Genomic DNA, 23,079 nt, shown 5'->3' on the forward strand with positions numbered 1-23,079 from the left:
TTGAGAACTCTCTAGCTTCCCACATTCTAATTATAGAACTTCATAAAAACCATTCTCTCTCACACACACATTCTCTCTTTCTCTCTCTCCTTTTCTCCTTCTTTCTCCCCAGCCCCCTCCCCCCGAATCCTTCAGTGTTATGATACCGCAGTAAAAATCTGGATAAATCTGACAATTTCGCCGCAAACAGAGAAATAAATATGAAAAGAAAGCTCTCTCCTTTGTACACTTGCACCATTATTCTGACAATAATAATCCCTCCACTAAATGATAGTATAGTGCCTTTTTCCCATAGGAGCTTAAAGTATTTATAATATAGAAACCATAGTACAGTTACAGGCAAAAGGAGCCCTGGTGGCACACAGGTTAAGCACTTAGCTGCTAACCAAAAGGTTGGTGGTTCCAACCCACCAAGCAGCTCCACAGGAGAAAGGCCTACCAATCTGCTTCAGTAAAGATGAGAGTCAAGAAAACCCTATGGGGCAGTTCTACTCTGTCACATGGGATCACTATGAGTCAGAATCAACTTGATGGCACCTGATGACAACAATAATATAGTTAAATATTTATGCCAGAACTTATCAAGCTAAATGAGTGTTGGGAAGGACATATCCCAAAACAGTTTTGGAACTCCTCTTCTGAAAAAGTCTTTAGAGACTGTGGTATATTCTATTAAACTAAATTTCATAAATAAGATACTAGGCTTTATAGTACAGGTTACTATAAAGCTCATGGTTCAATAGAATAGCCCCAAATCAACCACCAATGACTAGTGAATGATTTAATGAATTAGATATTTATAAACGCATAGTACATGCTAGGCACACTATAGGTCATGGACACGCAGTATGAACAAAACAATTACCTTGCCTTCATGATAAATAGGGACCACCTGAAAATTATAAATTGCATTTTTAGAAATGATTAAACTCCATATGGCACCATGAAGTGCTTTAGTCAAAACAGTGCCATACAGAAAAGGACTATGTTTAACATAAAGATGATAAATTTGCTTTGTATGCAGGAGTTTGAAATGTTTTATAAAACAAGAGTGCCACTGATAGAATTATATAAACTTGCAATACGACTTCTTTAAAGAACAACTTTAATTTGACGTATAAACTCACTCAGTTACTCTCTTTCACTTTGTGGATGAGGAAACAAAGGCCGAGAGAGGCTGAGTAACCTCTTAAGGTTATACAACTGGTTAGTGTTAGACTTCCCATTAGAACCTGAGAGGCCTGTCCACTAGTTCAGTGCTCTTTTAGGAAACACAACTTTCTTCAAGGGCAATTACTTTAACCTACACATCTCAAATATTTTACAACCTTCTGACCTGAGTGAGGTGTAGACACAGTCATAAATTTTCAAAGTATGAAACTTTCAAAGTATTAAAGCAAAAAGAGATCAAAATATTTTTCTACCAAGTGGAGGAAAAATTGTGATTTGATCAATTGTGTGCTGTTCTTTTATGTAATCCTTCCAGCAGCTCCTTCCACTTGCTCCTATTCTTCTCCCATTATTTTAATTAAATTTAAAATGCTGTGTTTTCTTCAACTACTTACTACTATTATAGGAGTCCCCGGGTGGTGCAAGTGGTTAAGCATTTGACTACTAGCCAAAAGGTTGACAGTGAGAACCCACCCAGAGGCACCACAGGCCTGGTGATCTGCTTCTAAAGTTCACAGCCTTGAAAGCCCTATGGAGCAGTTCTACTCTGCATACACGGGGTCGCCATGAGTTGGCATCAACGGCGACTAACAGCAACTATAACTATCTTTATTAAGGCCACCATACATCCAAAATTAAGGAAACTCTTGTGGCCTTTTCAAATTTAGATTAAATGAACTATAAAGTCTTTTTTTAGCTTTAAAATTATGTTAACTTTGGTGCTTACATTACCCTAGGATTCAATTAAGTAAGTATTTAGAAAGCACTTACACACAGTGCACCTAGCATTGTGCTAAATTAGTGTATCAAGAAAGCTAGCTAAAGACTACTTAACTTGGGCAAAGCACTGAAACCATATGGGCCTAGACAGATAATTTTCAAATGGTGCTTCCAAGTTTCCATAAATATTTGATGATGTGACTACTTGGCCCAGGAGGAGAGAAGTCAAGGCACCAGAGTCAGGCCCACTTGCCCATGCTCAGCCTCAAAGTAGACTTTCTGCTTAAAAAAAAAATGTGAAATCCACTCAGAAAATCTAAGGACGTCTCTAGAATTCTATAAGAATCTGTTATTGTTTTCAATCCATATTTAACCAATGATATATATGTCAGCCATGGTGAAGAAGCAGACTCTCCCTCTGGAATTAATTTTGTTGTTAGTTGCCATTGACTTGATTGAGACTCATGGCGACCCTACATATTGTACTTAGTACATATTTTGGGGTTTCTCTGTGGAATAACTAAAGTATAACACTACTGAATCCAGCTCTGTGAAACATGCCTCAAGTTTCTCTTAGGTAATACTTGGTAAGATTTGTCTACTTTTGAGATATTTCTTCTAACAATAGAAATAACCTGGCTTCCTGTCATCTTTCTCCCATTATTTTATGCAAATATAGGAGCTGTTCTATTTGCCCTCTGTCAAACAGAATAGCCGCCAAAACTTCTACACCCTCTCCTTAGCAGATGGCTTCATTCCTAAGTGTATAAAGACTGAGGCGTTCCAATATGAGCACAGCAATTTTCCCCTACCTTTAACATTTCTCTGCAAACCTCTCTTCCCCTGGGTTAATCTTTACTGTTAATCCCGCTCCTGCCCCACCTTGCTCCCTCAATTACTTTCCCTCTTATTTGATATGTACACACTTTCCATAAAATAACCTAAACATTTTTTCAGGCTTAGCCCTCCTAAACTTCACCCAATTCTTAAATTTATGGTGGATGGTCCTTGGCTTATAGTACAATGCCTTTTGCTTTTACTGAATGACACTTCAGAAAGAAGCTTTATGGAAATTACTACTGTTTTTATTATAGATAAGTTACAAAGGCTATTGCCAGGTATGTTACTTACCATCTCCTCTAAATGAAGCCATATGAGAAATGTCTTTCCTATTCAATGCCCAAAAAGTTTAGCTTTTCCTGATAGGTTTTCATCTTGTACACAATTAACATTTGTTTTCCCTTGCTCTGGCTACCAGGAAGCTCAGGGTCAAATCTGCAGGTCAATTTTAATGTGATGATCTCATTCATTCATAGCTTACGTAATTCATGTATTTTCATTAGCTTTAATTTTAAAATTAAAATTTTTTTTAAATTTTGTGATCATATGTTCTTGTAAATTGCCTCAGATACTTCATGACACAAGACAGAGTATGAATAAATAGATTATGTGATTTCCAGAATCCACTGCATGTCTGTATTTAACAGAGACTTGTGGACTTGAACAAAATTTCCTTTTCCTATAAAAAGTCTTGCATGGTACAAATGGTTAAATAAGCACTTGATTACTAGTCGAAAAGTTGGCGTTTCAAACTCACCCAGAGGCGCCTTGGAAAACAGGCCAAGAGTTCTGCTTCTGTAAGGCAACAGCTTTGAAAACCCTATAGAATAGTTCTACTCTGCACGTATGGGGTCACCATGAGTCGGAATCGACTCGACGGCAACTAACAACATAAAAAAAAGAAAGCAGAGGAGGGTGGCTAATTAAATTGGCTGGACTTACTGCACTAGGGTCTTCTGATTTTATTTATATTGTATATATTATGAATCTGTTATCTAAAACATGATCTATTTGCCATTATATCAATGAAATGAATGAAAAGCAAGCTGCAACACTAAATCAGAAGTACTTTCATTCTTACAGTATATTGGCATTTTCTATATTTTCAATTACATGGTTTGTTTCCTCTTGAACATATACTTATGTGATGGCTCTATTAAGATTTTTTTTAATTACAGAAGTAACTATTAGTATAGGCTGTGGGAAACTGGAAATGGCTACAATGGGAAGTTATAAAACCTCTCTGAGTTTGAATGCAAGTCCTTCTAGGAAGTCCTGCTAGACTCGAGTACGTATCATTCATTCAACAAATATTTACTATATGCTATATGTCAAGAATATATGATTTTTAAAGTGCTCTATAGAGACATGGAGCTTGTTTAGGTCCAGGAAGCTGTGTTGTAAGGAAGACGGGAGTGCCTACTGTCTACTCTGTTTTACAACACTGAAGAGTTAATCTGAAACAATTAGACATGTGTCAAATATTTCAGTACAGTCTCTCATGTGACCGTCATCCAAAGGCACAGATCTGGAAAGACCTAACACACACTGTTCAGTAACTATGCAAGCTTAACAGTTTTGAACTGAGTGTTTCCAGAAGTAAGATATCTAACCTTTCACAAACAGACATTTTAATAAGTTTATTTCCTACCTGATATATTCTAAAAGGAATGTAACGAAATCCATTTTCTTCAGCAGGATACTCCATGAGTTTCCGATTGATGGCCCAAAACTGGTCAAATCTGTCTGTAACGATAATAATTTATTAAAAATGAACAAGATTATACTGTAATATCTCACATGAAAAGATGAAACCTAGAAGTTTTTTAAGGGGCATTATTTATATATTATTTTTTCTCAATCTAATTTATCTGTCCATAACTATGTCCAAACATAATGCTAGATAAAAAATTAATTTTTCTACATTATTGCTTCTTCCTAGATATTCACATACGACATTTTTTCCCATAAGAAAAACCCTACACAGATATATCGCTACTCATCGTTCTCAAAGCAAAAAGCACCAGGTTGGGATGATGTCTTGATTCCTTTAGTCCTTCTGTCTAAACTATAAAGGCCCAGCTTCAGGTGATCCAAATTTTATCCAGATCTTGTTAAAGAAACAAAGTCAAAATACTGAACACTGTAAACATTAAACAGCAAAGAATATAATCTTACAGGAAGGGTTTTAGAAAAAAATGTAGAATTTACAGTTATAAAATAACTGTCAACTGCAGCTTAATTTCAAACTGATTAAACATCTTTTTTATTTTTCAGGATCAGTTTTTTTTTTTTAAACAGCTTTACTGAGATAAAATTCACATACCATAAAATTCACCCTTTTAAAGTACACAATTGAGTGTTTTTTTGGTATGTTCACAGAATTGAGCAACCATCACTAATTTCAGAACATTTTCATCATCCTGAAAGAATTTTCATACCCATTAACAGTTACTTCCTTTTCTCCCCTCCTCAGCCTCTGGAAATCACTAATCTACTTTCTATCCTTATGGTTTTGCTGAATTTTGACACTTCATATAAATGGAATAATATGTGGCCTTTTCCACCTGGCTTTTTTCACTTAATATAATGTTTGGCAGGTTCAAGCATGTTGTAGCATATATGAGTACTTTATTCATTTTTATGGTCTAGTAATATTCCAGTGTATGCATATGCCACATTTTGTTTATCCATTCATCAACTGATAGATATTTGGGTTGTTTTTGACTTTTTGGCTATCATGAATAAGGCTGCTATGAACATTCATATGCAAGTTTTTGTGTGAATGTATGTTTTCAATTCTCTTGGGTATATACCTAGAAGTGGAATTGCTAGGTTATATGGTAACTGTATGTTTAACCTTTTGAGAAACTGCCAGATTGTTTTCCAAAGTGGCTGCGAGGGGTGTCTCATTCTGGTCTTAACTTGTATTTCCCTAATGATTAATTATGGGGCCCTAGTGGTGCAGTGGTTAAGAGCCTGACTGCTAACCAAAAGGTCAGCAGTTCGAATCCACCAGGTGCTCCCTGGAAAGCATATGCGGCAGTTCTACTCTGTCCTATAGGGTCGCTATGAGTCGGAATTCACTCGATGGCAACGGGTTTGGTGTTTAGTTTAATGACTAATTATGTTGAGCATTTTTTCATGTGTTTATTAGCTATTTGTATATCTGCATATGTTTATTCAAGTTATTTACTCATTTTTTTTTTTAATTGGGCTGATTGTCTTTTGTTGTTGAATTGTAGGAGTTCTTTGTATGTTCTGGATATTGAAACTTTGCCAGATACATGATTTCCCAATATCTACTACCATTCTGTAGGTTGTCTTTTCACTTTCTTAATAATGTCCTTTGATGCACGAAATTTTTTTAACTATGCCCAATTAATCCATTTTTTCTTTTGTTGCTCATGCTTCTGGTGACATATCTAAGAATCCACTGCCAAACACAAGGTCCTGAAAATCTGTTTTCTTCTAATAGTTTTACGGTTCTAGTGTATATTTAGGTTCTTGATTTGAGTTACGGTATTAAATAATGCGCATCTTCTATGTTTGTTGGCAAACCATGTCCTCCCCCACGACATATTTTCATAAATGCACTATGCTAATTTTTTTATAGCACCATGTAAAAAAATATAGGCATAGCAGTGCTTACGAAAATACCTCGTGGGGTGGGGTCACAGTTGGCAAACAAAAGTAGAAGGCATGCGTTATTTGTGTAAATATAAGGTAATTTTTTATATGGTGTGAGGTAGGGGTCCAACTTCATTCTTTTGCTGTGAAAATCTAGTTGTTCCAGCACAATTTGTTGAAGAGACTATTCTTTCCCCCACTCAATGGAAATGGCACTCTTGTCAAAAATAAATGGTCATAGATGTATGAGTTTATTTCTGAACTCTCATTTTATTCCCCTAGTCTATATATGTCCATATTTATGCCAGTACCACACAGTCTTGACTACTGTAGTTTTGGGAAGTGTGAGTCCTCTAACTTTGCTTTCCTTTTTAAAGAATGTTTTGGCTATTTGGGGTCCCTTGCAATTTCATATGAATTTGAAGACTTTTTTTCATTTCTGCAAAACATGCTGTTGAATTTTGATAGGGATTGAGTTGAATCTGTAGATCACTTTGGGTAGTAGTGACAACTTCACAAAATCAACTTTTCCGATCCATACGGATGTCGTCTCATTTACTCAGGTCTTCTTTCATTTCTTTCAGCAATGTTTTATAGTTTTCAGTGTACAAGTCTTCCACCATCTTGGTTAAATTTTTCCTAGGTATTTTATTCTTTTAGATGCTACTATAAGGGGAATTCCTTTCTTAATTTCCTTTCTGGATTGGTCATTGCAGCGATTTTTGTGTGCTGATCTTGTACCCTGCAACTTCGTTGAATTCTTTTATTAGCTCTGGTTGCCTTTTTTGTGGATTCTTTGAGATTTTCTATATAAAGGATCATGTCACCTGAGAATAGAGATAGCTTTACTTCTTCCTTTCCAATTTGGATGCTATTTCTTTTTCTTGCCTAATTGCTCTGTCTAGAACTTCCAGTACAGTGTTGAATAGCAGTGGTGAAAGTGGGCATACAGGGAAGCTTTCAGTCTTTCACCATTGAGTATTATGTTAGTTTTGGGTTTTTCATAAATACCCTGTATCGTGTTGAGAAAATTCACTTAAAACAGAGATTTAAACTGGTTCTAAAAGAAAAAAAAAACAAGGGCTAAAGCAGTGATCATCTACCAGGGAAGATTCTGCTCCCCAAGGGACATGTGAACATGTCTGGAGACATTTTTGGTTGTCACAAGTTTTGGGGTGTGTGTGCGTGCGTGCGTGTCCAGCATCTAGTGAACAAATGTCAGGACTGCTACTAAACATACCACAGTGCCCAAAAAAACAGTTCCCCACAAGAAAGAATTATCTGGCCCAAAACGTCAACAGTGCTAAGGGTGAAAAACCCTGGGCTAAAGAAAAAGAAAGCAAACACAGACACAATAAAAAGCACAGAAAGGTAATTAGTAAATAGTCAAGATTTTACATACCTATATGGACAAAAGAAACCCTAGTGGCATAGTGATTAAGAGTTCGGCTACTAACCAAAAGTTCCGCAGTTTCAAATCCACCAGGCACTCCTTGGAAACCCTATGGAGCAGTTCTACTCTGTCCTATAGGGTAGCTATGAGTCGGAATCAACACGATGGCAACGGGTTTGGTTTGGGTACATGGACAAAACTAAACTGTAAGAAAAAAGAACACTATTGTGCTAGTTATCAATTCACTGCCTCTAAGCTCCAAACTCACCCTTTGATTTATGTGCTGCCATGATGGACAGAATTGCTTTCAGCATCTATCCTTGAAAATAATGTTTTCTCAAGTAGAGCGCACTGAAGGAGCAATGCAGAAGGAAGCAGTCTACTGCAGTTTCTGGCTGCTGCATGGTGGGTCAGTAGTATGGGAATGAGAATATTAGGCAGAGCTCTGCACCAGCCACACACCCAGATATACAGTCTTTCGGCAACCTTGCATCCTTGGCCTGACGATAACCTGCCTTCTCAACAAAGGAACCAGCACTCCAAAGTCCCTTGCCCTCACTGGCGCCCCAGTTTTCATGTGGGCAGCTCACCTGCTGTCTCCCATAGGGCCGCCACCTCCTATTCACACCCATGCCACCAGCTGTTGATGCCCTGTACTCCACCTGCACTCCAGAGGGTTGCTTCCTCCTTGCTCAGCAACTGCAGACCAGCTCCGGCCTGGGGAAAATGGTGAAACTTCTCTACTAATCCAGTGGGCTGAATGATACCATCTCCAACAAGAACTGAACCCCAGTCTTGGGGAAGGAACCTCTTTAAAGTTTGTCATTCCTTGGGTATTCTCCCTCAACCTTTGGGTACTACATAGTTTTCTTATATCTTACAGTTACTCTTTAATCAGAGTTAAATAATCCTTTATACAAAATTTACCCTGTTTAAACTGCTGTGTGGTTTTTATCTACTGATTGCACCAAGACTGATAAAACTATATTGAAAAATAAGGACATAAAAAATTTGTATGAACTGATATTCATTTTTAATCTTCTTATAAAAATATAATGTTCTTATATAAAATAGGCATTTTCTCTGTAATACTAAAACTACTCTACCAAGAATAACCTGGCTTTACTTGGTCAAAGTTATTAATAAAAAAGATACAAATAGAAGGAGGTGAAAGAAAATGAGTTTAGAGATTGAGCATTTAACGAAGTGTCTTTCACACTGGATTATCCATTACTTTGTAATATGTAATATCAGTATGTCTTCTATCCTCTAGTCAATAATTAAAGTAAATAAAATTGGAGTGAGGATGCTTTACTATCTTGCCAAATATTAATGAACCAACAAAAAAAATTCTGCATATTAGAACTATGCTATTAGTTATTATAACTGAATCTTAAAGTTAATTATTTCTTTTATTAGCTTTCAGCAACAATAGTATGTGTAACTTATAAAAGAAGCATAGTGGTCTCTGGCTGTTCATTTTTTAAACTATAACTGTAGGTACATGAACATCAGTTTCAACAACTTCTCAAATTCACTTAATTCTAATTCTACAACAAAACAAAACCAAGTAAGAGAAAATTAAACTATCAGTCACTTAGCTTATTCATACAACAACATTCATTTAGGAAGGCTTACAACAAAACAATGATCATGAAAATATAGACACATTCAATCTATTTTAAAAAAAATATTAAAAATAGAATTCCACAAAATCCTCCTGGTTACCAATTTTTTCTCACTCTCTGTTGAACTAAGCCTTTGTATGGTCTTGCAAATAAGATAAACATTGCCCCCACTCCCTGCAAAAGCGCTTTTCAAAAAAAATCACAGGCTTCCCTAAGATGCTTATGAAATAAAGTTAACTAAATTTGTATTTTTTGCTCCTCACAGGGAAAGACTGCAGGAAAAAACGTGGCAACTTTGAAGGATGTATCTATTCTTCTACTTAGGTTTTATGAGTTAAGAACTCGAGGCAAAGTAACTTTTAGCATTCTTAAGCCATAAGTATGTCTAAAATCTCCCTCAAGTGACATGGAGGAGGATCTAAGGGACTGCAGAGAATGATACTCAGGCTCAATTCAGCAATGTGGTACTGTTGGCTGGGACCCTCCAACTACAGGAAAAAGATGAGACGGTGCAGAGAATGATACTCAGGCTCAATTCAGCAATGTGATATTGTTAGCTGGGACCCTCTAACTATAGGAAAAAGATGAGACGGTGCAGAGAATGATACTTAGGCTCAATTCAGCCATGTGGTACTGTTAGCTGGGACCCTCAAACTACAGCTAAGAGGTGAGACAGTGCAGAGAATGATAGCTAGGCTCAATTCAGCAATGTAGTATTGTTAGCTGGGACCCTCTAACTACAGGAAAGGGGTGAGATGGTCCCACATGCACACACTATCCACTTCTTGGTCTTTAACATCAACCATGATGCCAGAGAGAAAAGATTTACAGCACCCTAAATAAATGTTAGATTATAATACATGAAACACAGACTCTAAACTTTTCTCTAAGAAAAAAGCAAATGGTTGAAAATCACTACTAAAGGGAGCCTACTTTTAAAAATATTTTGCATTTATCAACAGTATTATTCAAATTAGTAGTACCAGTGGCCATGTTTAATATATGTAGTGTTTTAACCAAGGGGCTTTCAAAATATGTAACAGAAAACATATCTACGTATAGAACTATATGAATTAATTTCTTCATATGTAATATGATAAACATCTTTGTAAAAAACAAAATAGAGGAAAAACAGGCAATCAATAGCAATTACTGATAGGCTGGCTAAAGTAGGTATTAAATACGTAACCGCATTTGTCACTTCAAAGTCGTTTATCTTCTGAGTCAAGTCAGATTAAGAGAAATTACGTTAATAGGCTACTTAGGCTGACCAGGGCAGGGAGCATTCTCTCTCCCCTCTCCCCCAGCACATTCATTGGTACTTGGATGCTACTCAACAGAATTGTATCCACACATTTACATATGAACCAGAAAGACCTTTTGGGACTTAGATTCCTTTTGTTTGAGGTTTAAAGTTATACAAAATATACTTGGTGGAAAGGCCCCATGCAAAGCAAGATAGCAAGAAAAGGCTTCAAAGGCCCCTGAAAATTCATCATGAAGCTACAAGTAGGAAGGACCACTGGGCTCTCTGCACTAACGTGAAAGAGTGCCAGTCCTGGAGGTGGCTATACATTAATCCTGTCCATAAACAGACATCCTAGCAGTAGGATTGTACCTGGGGATGTTGTTGTTTGAGTGAATCAAAAGAGCAATAAAGCCTGGATCTCAGGGCAATTTCGACCTGGACTATCACCGTCTGAGAATAAACTGCGAAGACTTGTATTCCTTTATCCTATAAAAGGAGTGGTACAGTCTGGGAAAAGTGATCAAGGGCAGTAATCAATATATATTTAGGGTACAATTATTTCTTTCCGCATTGGCAGCTACAACTTTCATTGAAACAACTATCATCTCTCAAACATCACAACAGTCTAATTGGTCTCTGTCCTTCTACTTTGATCCCCTTAAGGTAGCATCCAGAATGCTTTTTTAAATGTAAATCAAATGATATGATTAATGAATAAATTTCCGAACATTTCTCTAATGGGTCATGAGGAATAATAATTGCTTTATGATGCACTTTAACAATATGGTTATTTAAAATTAAGTACCAGAATCATTATTTTAAAGGAAAATAACCCAATGTACTCCCTTACTGCCTGCAAATGGAGCAGAATGCTCCTCGCCCAAATTCTGAGCACAGACAACCATAAATAATGTCAGTAATAAAATACTTTTTCCCCAGAAGCAGACTCCCAGCAGTGCACCAGCCTCTTGGAAGGCCTTTGCTCCTGCATTCCTCGGAGATCTCACTGCTCACCCATAAGCTCCAAGTCACACGGTTTTTTGTTTTTTTCTGTCCCTAGAAAATGCCAACCTTAGTCTCATCTCAAACAGTTTTAGCAGCTTGGAATCGCCACTTTTCTAATCTTCACATGGCTGCTTCCTTCTCTTCATTCAAGCCTCCATATTTGTGTTCCATCCTCACGGAGGATTTCCCTCATAAATCTAGCTAAAGTACTTCCACTCCCTAATCATTCCTTATACCATTGCTCTATTTTCCTCTATGCACTTATCATTATTTGAAGTTACTCTTTTTACATATATATTTACTGTTTCTCTCATCCGACTAAAATGTAAGCTCTATGAGGGCAAAGACTTCTGTATCCTCAGCCTTAGAACACTTCCTGGCACACAGAAGATGCTTGTGACATAAGTGGATTACAGATGGCCCCTGTACATTAGCCTAAAATGGCCCCCATGTAGTTTACTTCTTCACAGCAGGCTAGCATTGTTAGCCTAAAGCTAGCCAGCACCAAACTCAAATCCTCACATATCCAAATACTTAGAATACAGTATAAACATTTTTAGCTATTTACAGCCTATCTACTTTATATACTCCACAAAACTGCACTCAACATCTGCTGACCATCGACAAGACAAATCCTGTAGCTATAAAAGACATGAAACCACTGCTGTCTTTCAGAACTCTCTGACCGCCGTGCTGCTGAGCAAATCACCTAGACATAAGCCCCCTCTCCAATTTCCTCTGCTCCTCTGAAAGGTCACTTGCCCTGTTCCCCTTCCGGGTGGCGGCCTTGCATCTCTGGAAGGTCTCTTGCTGGAAGAGCGTTTTTATCTCATGCAGCTCTATCCCACTGCCACCCAATAAAAAGCTTGTGTGTTACTGCTTCTCCTGGTCCTGGCTCTTCCTTAATCAACCCCAAACTTATCACAACACACAAGGAATGTTTGTTGAATGGCTAAATAATTAAATGTACGACTGACTTTGCAAATGCGGACAGAGGAAAAAGGGAATCTCAAATGTAGCATAGCATAATGGAAAAAGCACACACTCTGGAGTCAGACTGCCTGGGTTGCTTCCTAGCTATGCCCATTTAATAGCTGGCTGAGTTGGAGCAAGATACTTTTAAAAACCAGGCTTCAATTTCGTCATTTGTAAAATATCGATTTTAATAGTACATACTCATAGTCATTGGAAGGAATAAATTAGTTAATATATGCAAAATGCTTATACCAGTGCCTGGCACAAAGTAGGTGCTACATAAGTGTTTACTAGTATCATTATCTCTTAGATTGCCTCAGCTCCAATAAGAAAAGACACTGAATTTCTAGATTCAGCAACAAGGTAAGTGAGGTGTCAAGACTAGTATGGATAAGTGGCTCTGCCAAAACCCCATCACCACAGGTTTGCTGGAGTGTTCAGTCTGGTTAACGCCCCAGAGTTTGCAACACTCACATCAAATTCTGTGAACGCTGCCTGCTGGAGTCATACCAATTGCTATCTAAGGTGGGGAGAATAAAAATTGTTGACACAATGCAGCTGCAACACTTTACAACACTGAATTCCCTTCTTCGTGTCTACTTTTTCTTCCCCCAACCCTTTCAATATATAAGACCCTATCTTCTCACTCCAAGGTAACAGTTTAGTTGCTATTTCTCTTCTGTCAATTTCAGCTATATTCATCTCCAGCCATATCATGAAATGGTGGTGGGGGCAGGAATGGTGGACCAAAAGCATCTAGGCCAACATCTGAGGAGTCCTCCAGTTTTGGCAGGCTAGTCTGAGCTCCATATCATAGATAACCATTTTTTCCCAAACCCTCCTTCTCCTACTAAGTCTTAAAATATTAGGGAAGAGGGGATAAGCATGGTTAAAAAGAGATAGAGATTTCTTGTTAAAATCTGAGAAGATGAGAGGCTCACAATTGTTATACCTGGTTATAGGTCTATAAACTGAGGAAGTAAAAACTAGTTATCTATGAAAACTTTGCAACTGTCTAAAAATACTGCTGAAAATTTAAAGAAAATATAATTTTACTAAGTATTGAGAAAAGCAGACCATAAGCTTTAATTTCAACATCACCAGCTAATAAACCATAACTGCAAATTATAACATTTTTTATGTATTCCAAGAGTCAAATGTCAGTAATTTTTATTTTTAAGTAGATAGGATTCAGTTAGTGTATTCTCCCAATCAAGAAAAGTTTATTTCTAATTTATTTAAAAACAATATAAAAAAGACTGAAAATTCAAGAATTTCTTAATATAGAAAATGTTCTGCATCCTACTTTAGTGAATGGCGCCTGGGGTCTTAAAAACTTGCAAGCAGCCATCTAAGATGCATCAGTTGGTCCCAACCACCTGGAGTAAAGGAGAATGAAGAATACCAAAGACACAAGGAAAGTATTAGCCCAAGAGACAGGAACGGCCACACAAACCAGAGACTTCATCAACCTGAGATAAGAAGAACTAGATGGTACCCAGCTACCACCAATGACTGCCCTGACAGGGAACACAACAGAGAGTCCCTGATGGAGCAGCAGAAAGGTGGGGTACAGAACACAAATTCTAGTAAGACCAGGCTTAATGGTCTGACAGAGACTGGAGAATCCCCGGAAAGCATGATCCCTGGATTCTCTATCGGCCCAGAACTACAACAATTTCCGAGGCCAACTCTTCAGACAGGAATTGGACTGGACTGTGGGACACGAAGTGATACTCGTGAGAAGTGTGCCTCTTAGCTCAAGTAGAGACAAGAGACTAAATGGGCAGCTTCTGTCCGGAGGTGAGATGGGAAGGCAGAGAGGATTAGGAGTTGGCTGAATGGACACGGGGAATCAGGGGTAGAAAGGAGCAGTGTGCTGTCACAGTATGGGGAGAGCAATTAAGAGTCACATAACAATGTATGTATAATGTTTATATGGGAGACTAACTTGAAATGTAAACTTCATTTAAACTACAACAATAAAAAAATTTTTTAAAATTTCTTAATATAAAAAAAACTTATTCTATTGTTCTATGGGCTCATACTAAAAATTTTTTTTAAAAGGAAGAATGATTTTCAATTATAGTCCCAAAGCAAACCAAACACACTGCTGTCAAGTTGACTCCAACTGATAGCAGCAACCCTATAGCACAGAGGAGAACTGCCCCACAGGGTTTCCAAGGAGTGCCTGGTGGATTTGAACTTCTGGCCTTTCGGTTAGCAGTCAAGCTCTTAGCCACTGTGCCCCCAGGGCTCTGAGAAAAGGTCATTTCCAACTTATTTAAAAACAACATAAAAAAAAGACTGAAAATTCAAAAATTTCTTAATATAAAAAACCAAATTCTTCTATGTGCTCAGATTAAAAATTTTTTTAAAAAAGGAAAAATGATTTTCAATTATAGTCCGTTAATCTAAAAGACAACTTTAAAGCTGCTTGTCTGCCAAAGAGATTTATAGCTACAGTGCAGTAGTATGCCAGAACTAATTATCTAAATATATTCATGTTTAAGTCAGCTATAGATTTATAACCAATTATCTGATGGATTACCTTCCAAAGGTACTTTAAATTGAGGAAATGTTCCTCCTCTTAGGCTAAATTACAGTTTATGACTAGATTCAGAGGGCCAGAACCAAATTTACCAAGTAATCCAGTTCATTTTCACTTCATTAAGAGGACCCCGTCATAAGACAAAAATGAAAAGCTATTTTAATTTTTAAGACTTATAAGATACTTCGTTTTGTTCATTGTAACCTTTGCAATGTTAATTATGCAGTATAGTCTCTCTTTATTCCTGATACAAATCTCTCATGCTTCTGATGAAGAAATTTAAATCCAAAATTCCTATTAATGATTACTCATTGACAAACGACAAATTTTCAAACAAAGGGGCATCAGTGGTCACTGGGGAAGCAGTATGTAATGCTACATTTCTCAACTTTATCTGCTTACCAGGATCATCTAAGGAGCTTTTATAAAAAATACTAATGCCTAGACTCACCCAAGACTAATTATCTCAGATTCCCTGGCATTTGAACCCCTAGATGATTCTAATGTATACCCAGAGTTAACAACCTCCAGATGTAGTGGAAAATACATTCCCTTTAGAATCACAGACATAGGTTCAAATTCTAGTCCCACCTCTTGCTAGCTCTTTTGTACCAAGCTAATTTCCTCATTTGCAAAGTAAACAATACTCATCTAATTCTTGTGAGGAGTCACTGAGGTAATACATGTAAAAGTATCCAGGCCTAGGACATCACAGGAATTTAGTAAATGCAATAATATATCTCTAGGTAAATTGTGTTGTATTTCAAATCCATCTAATCCATTCATGGTGGCTATGTTAAAAATACCCCTTTAAAAGAAGTTCCAAATTTACAAACAGTTCATATATGAATCTAATTCTGGCCAAGGAAAAGAAAAGAAGTAAAACAGTAAACAGAAAAAAATAGTGTGCTCAAACAAGTTTTTATTTTGTTAAAGACATGGAGATCTGTGTGGACCTAATTCTATCAAACGATTTGCTCCTATTATGTATGTACCTAATTGAATATTAGAAGCTGTAGAGAATTAAAAAACAAAAACAAGTACACAACAGGCTCTTTTCTTCACTTAATATATAATACGTAATTGGTGAAGCTAAACTGATAAATACAAAATTATCACAATTTCTAATAGGTCTGATCAGTCAGTCCTGTACCTTGCACTAATGGTGCTTGATGGCTCAAGTCCTCTCCATCCACCCCTACCTCCTCATGTGGCAAAGCTAACCAAACAATGCTTAGATAAAAAGCATGCTAGAGGGTTAGAGAGGTAAAGAAGATGTATTAAACTAAAGTGATGCTAGAGTGAAAATACAAGGAAAAGCTATGGGTTTCGACAACAGTATTTTTATTAAGAATAATTTTATGTACCTGCAGAGAATTTAGCAGCTTTTAAAACCTAGATAGATTTTATCTTGTTTAATTTTCACAGCAACTTACTGAGGTAGCTATCCTCATTTCAGAAAGGAAGAAACAGAGTTTCCAAGATGGTAAATGATCTGCCCAAAATATCAGGTCAGTAGACTCTCAGTGATGCTACCACACCACAAAGAATTTTCAGTTACATTTTTATAAACAAAAGCACTGCCAATTTGGTGAAACTCAAAGTTCGGCCAATTCAATGACCTACGATTAACAAGGATCTGGGAAACAACAAATGGCATGTGCATATGAAAAATTCCACAGTTCTATGCTTCAAACTTCACTGTAGGTATGGCAATTTTTTTTAATTTAAAAAAATTTCATCCCTTTTGGCATTTACAGGTGACAAAACTGAACAGCTAGCAGCAGATGCTTCAGAAATAGATACTATTTGCTTCAACATGTTCGTTAAGGAATATTTTTTCAATGAATACATGTAGTAATGAATTGAAAGCATCACTCAATTAGGAATTCCCTCTTAAAAGAAGACAAGGACAACGATGAGTGAACATGGAAAATTCAACCATAGTTCAATATCTAGCTACTAGGATTATTCAAGCAGAGTCTTCTATGTAATTATATTTGTCATATCTAATTCATTGCCAAAACAAAGTTGGTTCTTAAAACTATAGATACACCTCAAAAAATAATAAGGCCCAACAATATTTTATAAATTCTAAATACTTTATCACTTTCTATAATGAGTTTATTTTGGATTAAATTTTATTATTTTAAATGTATTCAGTAGCTTTTAATGATAAGTGATATAATGTACAAGGTACAAAAATTCAACCATAATTTCCAAGAATCCTAACAGTAAAAATGAGAATAAAGCTACTAAAATTTCAAATTATTCTACTGGTGTTTCTCAAATTCTGCATTTACAGCTCAAATACCTGAAACCCATATAGCATTCATTTGAGTGTGGGGGATCTCTATTCTAAATGTAAAAGGCTTTCCACTTTAATTCAACAAGTCTATGAAGCTGTCTCCCTTCTCTTCCCACTCATTTTCTTTTCTCTTCTACACCTTCCTTATATTGTACATGTTTTTTGCAAAGATAGAAAGTATTGGTAATAGATGCTTTTAATGGAGTTTTAAAATCCTACATTAAAACATTTTTACTTTAGAATAAATAAGTAAATGCTGGTTAATACACCTTTAGGAAAAAAAGCTTAGGAGTGTATTAACAAAAACAAGAAGTTAGCTTAAGAAAAATGGTCTTGAAGCTTTTACTTTGGCTTACAGTAATTCAAAATAAAGTGAAATCTTTTTGGTTCAATCTTTTATGGAAATTCACCCCAATCGGAAACACTGTTTAGAATATTTCATTAATATCCTTCTAATAACATAGAAGATACAAATGAAGCTAAATGTAAAAGATCCCCAGAAACTCAAGGATAGCCTGGATCCTAAAGAGATCCTATAGGAAGAAATGCTTCTTAAATAGAAAAGACACTCTGAAGATAATAATCAGGACTTGACTGAACACACTGCATCTATGGCTCAACAAACTTGTTTATTTTGCATTCATTTTTATATGGGCTGTTTATCTTTTCCAGTTTTCTAGTGTTCGGGTAAAAATCTTGTAACTCTCTGATTGCTCATTAAAACACTGGCACGAATAGTTTTTTATATATTTCAGTGTGATTTAAACATAAAAGGATTTGGAAATCTTCTACAGTTTCTAAAGCAGTAAAAGGGAAAAAGCATGTAATGAATAATAAAAATATAGCACTGCTGTAGAAATTACTGACTTCTTTGGTTCAGGAAATGATCTTTTTTTTCCCTCAGAGAAAAAGTATATTGGTATTTAGGCCTAGCACAATTCACCTGAAATAAATTGGAACAGAGCAACTTATTTAATCTAACTGAAAATAACATATTAACTTTTTTTTAAGTTTTTGCCAGTTTTACCATCATATGATTGTGTTCACGCAAGTATAATCATCAGAACTGTTCTTCCAAGCATATATTGTAGCACCACCTTTCACTTGCAGTACTTACGGTAAATTTCATTATCAAAACATATCTGGCTTTAAATGTAAACATATCTGCTACAAGTAAACTTTAAAAGATAAAAGTGAATAATAATACTAATGAATAAATCAAAATAGAACTGAGCATCACCACATGATAAAATTAAACAAAAGGAAATGATATTCTTAATATATAGATTTTTGACAACCAGAATTCATCATCACAGCCACTAATCAGGACTCGTGTACACACGGAAGAATGTCATGGGGGCCGGGGGGATGGGGAGCTGTGGGGGCTGGGGGTGCTTGAAATTCTGAAATTCTCAATACCTTTCTAGGCCTTTGTTAAAAAGCACATGATGCCTGGGAAGAAGTAACACATTAAGGTAATTACTGATGTTGAGCTAAGATTTGACCATCCAGACCCTAGAAGGATAATGAAGGAATGGGGCAGACACTAAATAAGTGTAAATGAGAAGAGAGAGGAAAAGAAAAGTTGTTAATATATACAAAACTAGATCAAGTGCTACACAGACAGCTAGAGAGGTGGATGAAAGGAAGCAAAAAAGGAAAAATATAGAAGACACGTTACTTACTACAAAAATGGACCCAGAATTTAGTCTTAATGTAATGAAAGGATTCGTCATTTAATAGTCACCTCAGCAAAAATAAAATAATTACCATTATCCGGAAACAATTATGGTTAAGTTTACAATAAGAAGTTTACAGGGCTAGTTCACATTAAGAGGTACTAGTTAAAATAACTGTTTAATTTGTTAATATGCCAAATTTCTTTTGTTTAAAAAAAGAATATGGTTCCAAATACAGCCCAAATGAGTCATAACAACTAAACAACACTAGCTCTCAAGGGCTGGGCTGCTGGAACACACGAGAAACTTGATAAATGGAACAGCCCAGGCTTTGGACTTAACTCTACCATGACCTGGAGGGCCTGTGGAAATGCAGGTTACTGGGTCCTATCCCAGAGCTTCTGATTCAGTAGATCCAGGGTAGGGCCCAAGAACTGCATTTCTAATCAGTCCCCAGGTAATAAGGATGCTTCTGGCCCAAGGCCTACACTTTTAAGAACCACTGCTCTCCAGAAAGGTGATGAGGGGCTAGTGGAAAAAATTTTAAAAATGATTAGGAAAGTAAATACATCTAGGGATTTCCTGTTCTTTTAAGGAGAATCACGAAACTCTTTTAAAACGTTCCGTAATTAAAAAATTCATTTAAAAACAAAATAAGCTAACGAAAGGTTGGCAGTTCGAACCCATCCAGCAGCTCCGTGGGTGAAAGACCTGGTGATGTGCTCCTGTAAAGATTACAGTCTAGAGAATTCTACGGGCAGTTCTACTCTGTCCTATGGGATCACTATGAGTTGGAATTGACTCGAGGGCACCTAACAACAACATACATGTATATGCCTCTGTGCATGTATATTTTTTTTTAAGAAAAGGAATCATACTGTAAACTCAGTCATGACTCCAAGACTGAGATTCACTGATCAGACAGACGTCTGTCTACATTTCCTCTACACAGTGTATCAACATTCATGAAGAAAAGCTTCTCGGACCTTCTCAAACTTAACTTCTAAGAAAAGCAGAGTATCTTATCCATTGCCGTCAAGTCGATTCCAACTCATAGTGACCCTACAGGACAGAGTAGAACGCCCCACAGGGTTTCCAAGGAGTGGCTGGTGGACTTGAGCTGCCAACCTTTTGGTTAGCAGCCAGGCTCTTAACCACTGTGCCACCAGGGCTCCAACAGTATCTTAGAAGGTATAAATATTTAAAATTCTTTAATCTAGACCAAATACAAATAAAATTTGATGGTCTTTTTACTTCAATGATTTGACATGTCAATTTAAAAGGATGCTACAAACTAAACTTTTGCATCATATTAACACTATTTTAAGAATTCATTAAAAATATTTTTAATTGCTAATAAGAGTTTACACAGAAGTATCAACCTACTCTTATACAGACTTATACATGTATTAACTGAATCACAGGCAAAAATGTATTCCCTATCGTTGATGAACTCTGGGGTATATGACCATTCACTGTTAGTAGTGAACTCTTCCCAACAGGCCTATGCTAATACCATCAGTAATGTATTGTGAAATAACTGTCTAAATGTTTTCACAAGTTTTATTATCCATGATACGCACTGCCAAGTCTACTTCAGACTTGCATTGTAAGAGACTATAATCCAAATTATTACAAAATTTATTTATTCATTTAAATCATGTAACTTCAAGAACAATCCTTTCCAAAAGTCTAGCAAATAATCTTTATGGCTTTATATTAAAAAGCCAAATGCGTAAACTTCTTATATTTCCACCATTATTTTAACTACAAAAAGCAGAACACCAAGAGACTAATTTGAAACACGTAATGTACATACTAAACTACCTGCTTGTTACACAGTAAAACCTAATTGAATACTTAAGTAGGTTACAAGTTTGCTTTAAGCAACTTTCTCACAAAGTTGTAGATTCTTGAAAGCCTCACACGCAGCTTCAGAATGAACTTACTCACCTTCCTGCAAAAAGTGTTGCAGGCAAAACAATAATGGAAAAGATTAATTCAGCTGTAGGTAGAAAGAAAGCCACACAATGGTTAGTGGATATAAAGAATCGCTAAACATCCGGTATAAATCGGACTGCCCGTATTTCACTGCCTGTATCACTGGGACATATCAACTGTCATATCCTTGAAGCTAATATAAAAAAGCTGCCATTTATTTTGTGGTATTTTTATTGTGAAGGTAAACAGAATGTGAATTAGAAGCTGCAGCATTAGGTTCAAATCTAATAAGCCTTCTCCATCTACTGCCACACACAATACTTAACTTTAGCAACATCCAACTCAGTGTATCTCCACTTGAATGTCTCACAGACATCTCAAACTTTCAGTCTCAAAATTCTGGTTTGTTTCTCATCCCTAAATTATTTATCTGGTATTTCATATCCCAGTATAAAGCACCATCACCTAAGCCAGAGCCCTAGGAATAATTCTTTTCTTTTATCTCAACTTCTCCATTCAATCAAAAAAAAATAAAAAACGAGTTGCCATAGAGTCAATTCAGACTCATGTGACTCCATGTGTGTCAGAGTAGAACTGTGCTCCATACATAGGATTTTCGATGGCTGATTTTTCAGAAGTAGATTGCCAGACTTCTCTTCTGAGGTTTGTCTCTGGGTGGACTTGAATCTCCTACTTTTCGGTTAGCATGTGAACATGTTAATGATCTGCACCACCTAGGGATTTTAATCCAACAACAGATTCTGTCAATTCTAACTCCAAAATAAACCCCAAATCTACTGACTTTTCTCCATCTCTACTATCTATCGTCACCCTAAAGACCACCATTATTCTACACCTGGACTAACAACAGAGCCTCTCCACTTCCACTCTTGGTCTCTTCTATTCCATTCTCCATTTAGCAGCCAGAGTGAACTGACTTTGTATTCTGCAACCTAAATGCCCATTAACGGATGAATGGATAAAATAATGTGGTACATACATATAATGGAATACTACTCAGTCAGTAAGAGAAATGAAGCCTTGATACATGCTCCAATATGGATGGAGCCTGAAGACATTACGCTGAGTGAAATCAGTCAATCACAAAAGGAAAAATATTGTATGACCTCATTTAAATAAAAAAACAAAAGCATATGTATAGAGACCTAAGTTTCTTAGTGGTTACCAGGGACAGGAGGGAGGGGAAAAGAGGTAGGTTACTGCTTATAAAATACTGAGTTTTGGTTTACAGTGATGGAAAAATCACACTGATTAAAGGTAGGGTTGCACAGCCAATTAATATAATTGCTGTCAATAAGTTGTATACCTGTAAAAAGTTGAAATGGCAAAAAATAAAAAAGAGTACCTGCTGAGGCTACTTATGAACAACCGAATACCTCACAGGATTTGGTTCCTTGGTTTAAAGGTTTAGGATCATGATTTCATGGGACATTCCAGTCAACTGACCTAATAACATGTTTAGTGCTTCTGTTCTACCTCTTAGTTCACTGCGTAGTGCCTGCGGTCTCAAAAGCTTGCAAGCGGCCATTCAAGGCACAATAATTGGTCTCTATTCACCTGGAACAACAGAGGAAGGAGTCAGGAACAAAAGGAGAAAATGGAATGTGTGGCTAATTGCCTCCACGAATAACTGTCTCGTTTGCCTTGAGACCAGAAGAACTAGATGGAGTCCAGCTACCATTACTGAACGTTTTGGTCAAAGATTCTATAGAAGAACTCTGATCAAAAGGGGAGAAATACAGAAGAGAATTTCAAATTCTCATGGACTCCAGATTTTCTGGAGCCATAGAGGCTGGATGTACCCCTGAAACTACTGCCCTGAGATAATCTTTAAACCTTAAACCAAAAATATCCCCTGAAGTCTTCTTAGTTATCTAGTGCTGCTATACAGAAATATCACAAGTGGCTGGCTTTAACAAACAGAAGTTTATTCTTTCATAGTTTAGGAGGCTAGAAGTCCAAATTCAGG

General features: G+C 36.5%; 1 protein-coding gene across 3 annotated transcripts in view; it reads right to left on the bottom strand.

Moving 5' to 3' along the window:
- Positions 1-23,079, bottom strand: part of ATG5 (autophagy related 5) — a 171,003-nt gene that overhangs the window by 65,793 nt on the left and 82,131 nt on the right. For all 3 annotated transcript variants that reach the window (XM_023727615.1, XM_012554419.2, XM_023727616.1), the window contains one exon: positions 4,382-4,476. In XM_023727615.1, coding sequence (XP_023583383.1) covers positions 4,382-4,476 — 95 coding nt within the window. The remainder of the gene's footprint in view (positions 1-4,381; positions 4,477-23,079) is intronic.

Source organism: Trichechus manatus, unplaced genomic scaffold (genome assembly GCF_000243295.1).
Source record: "Trichechus manatus latirostris isolate Lorelei unplaced genomic scaffold, TriManLat1.0 scaffold00017, whole genome shotgun sequence".
Classification (NCBI taxonomy): Eukaryota; Metazoa; Chordata; class Mammalia; order Sirenia; family Trichechidae; genus Trichechus; species Trichechus manatus.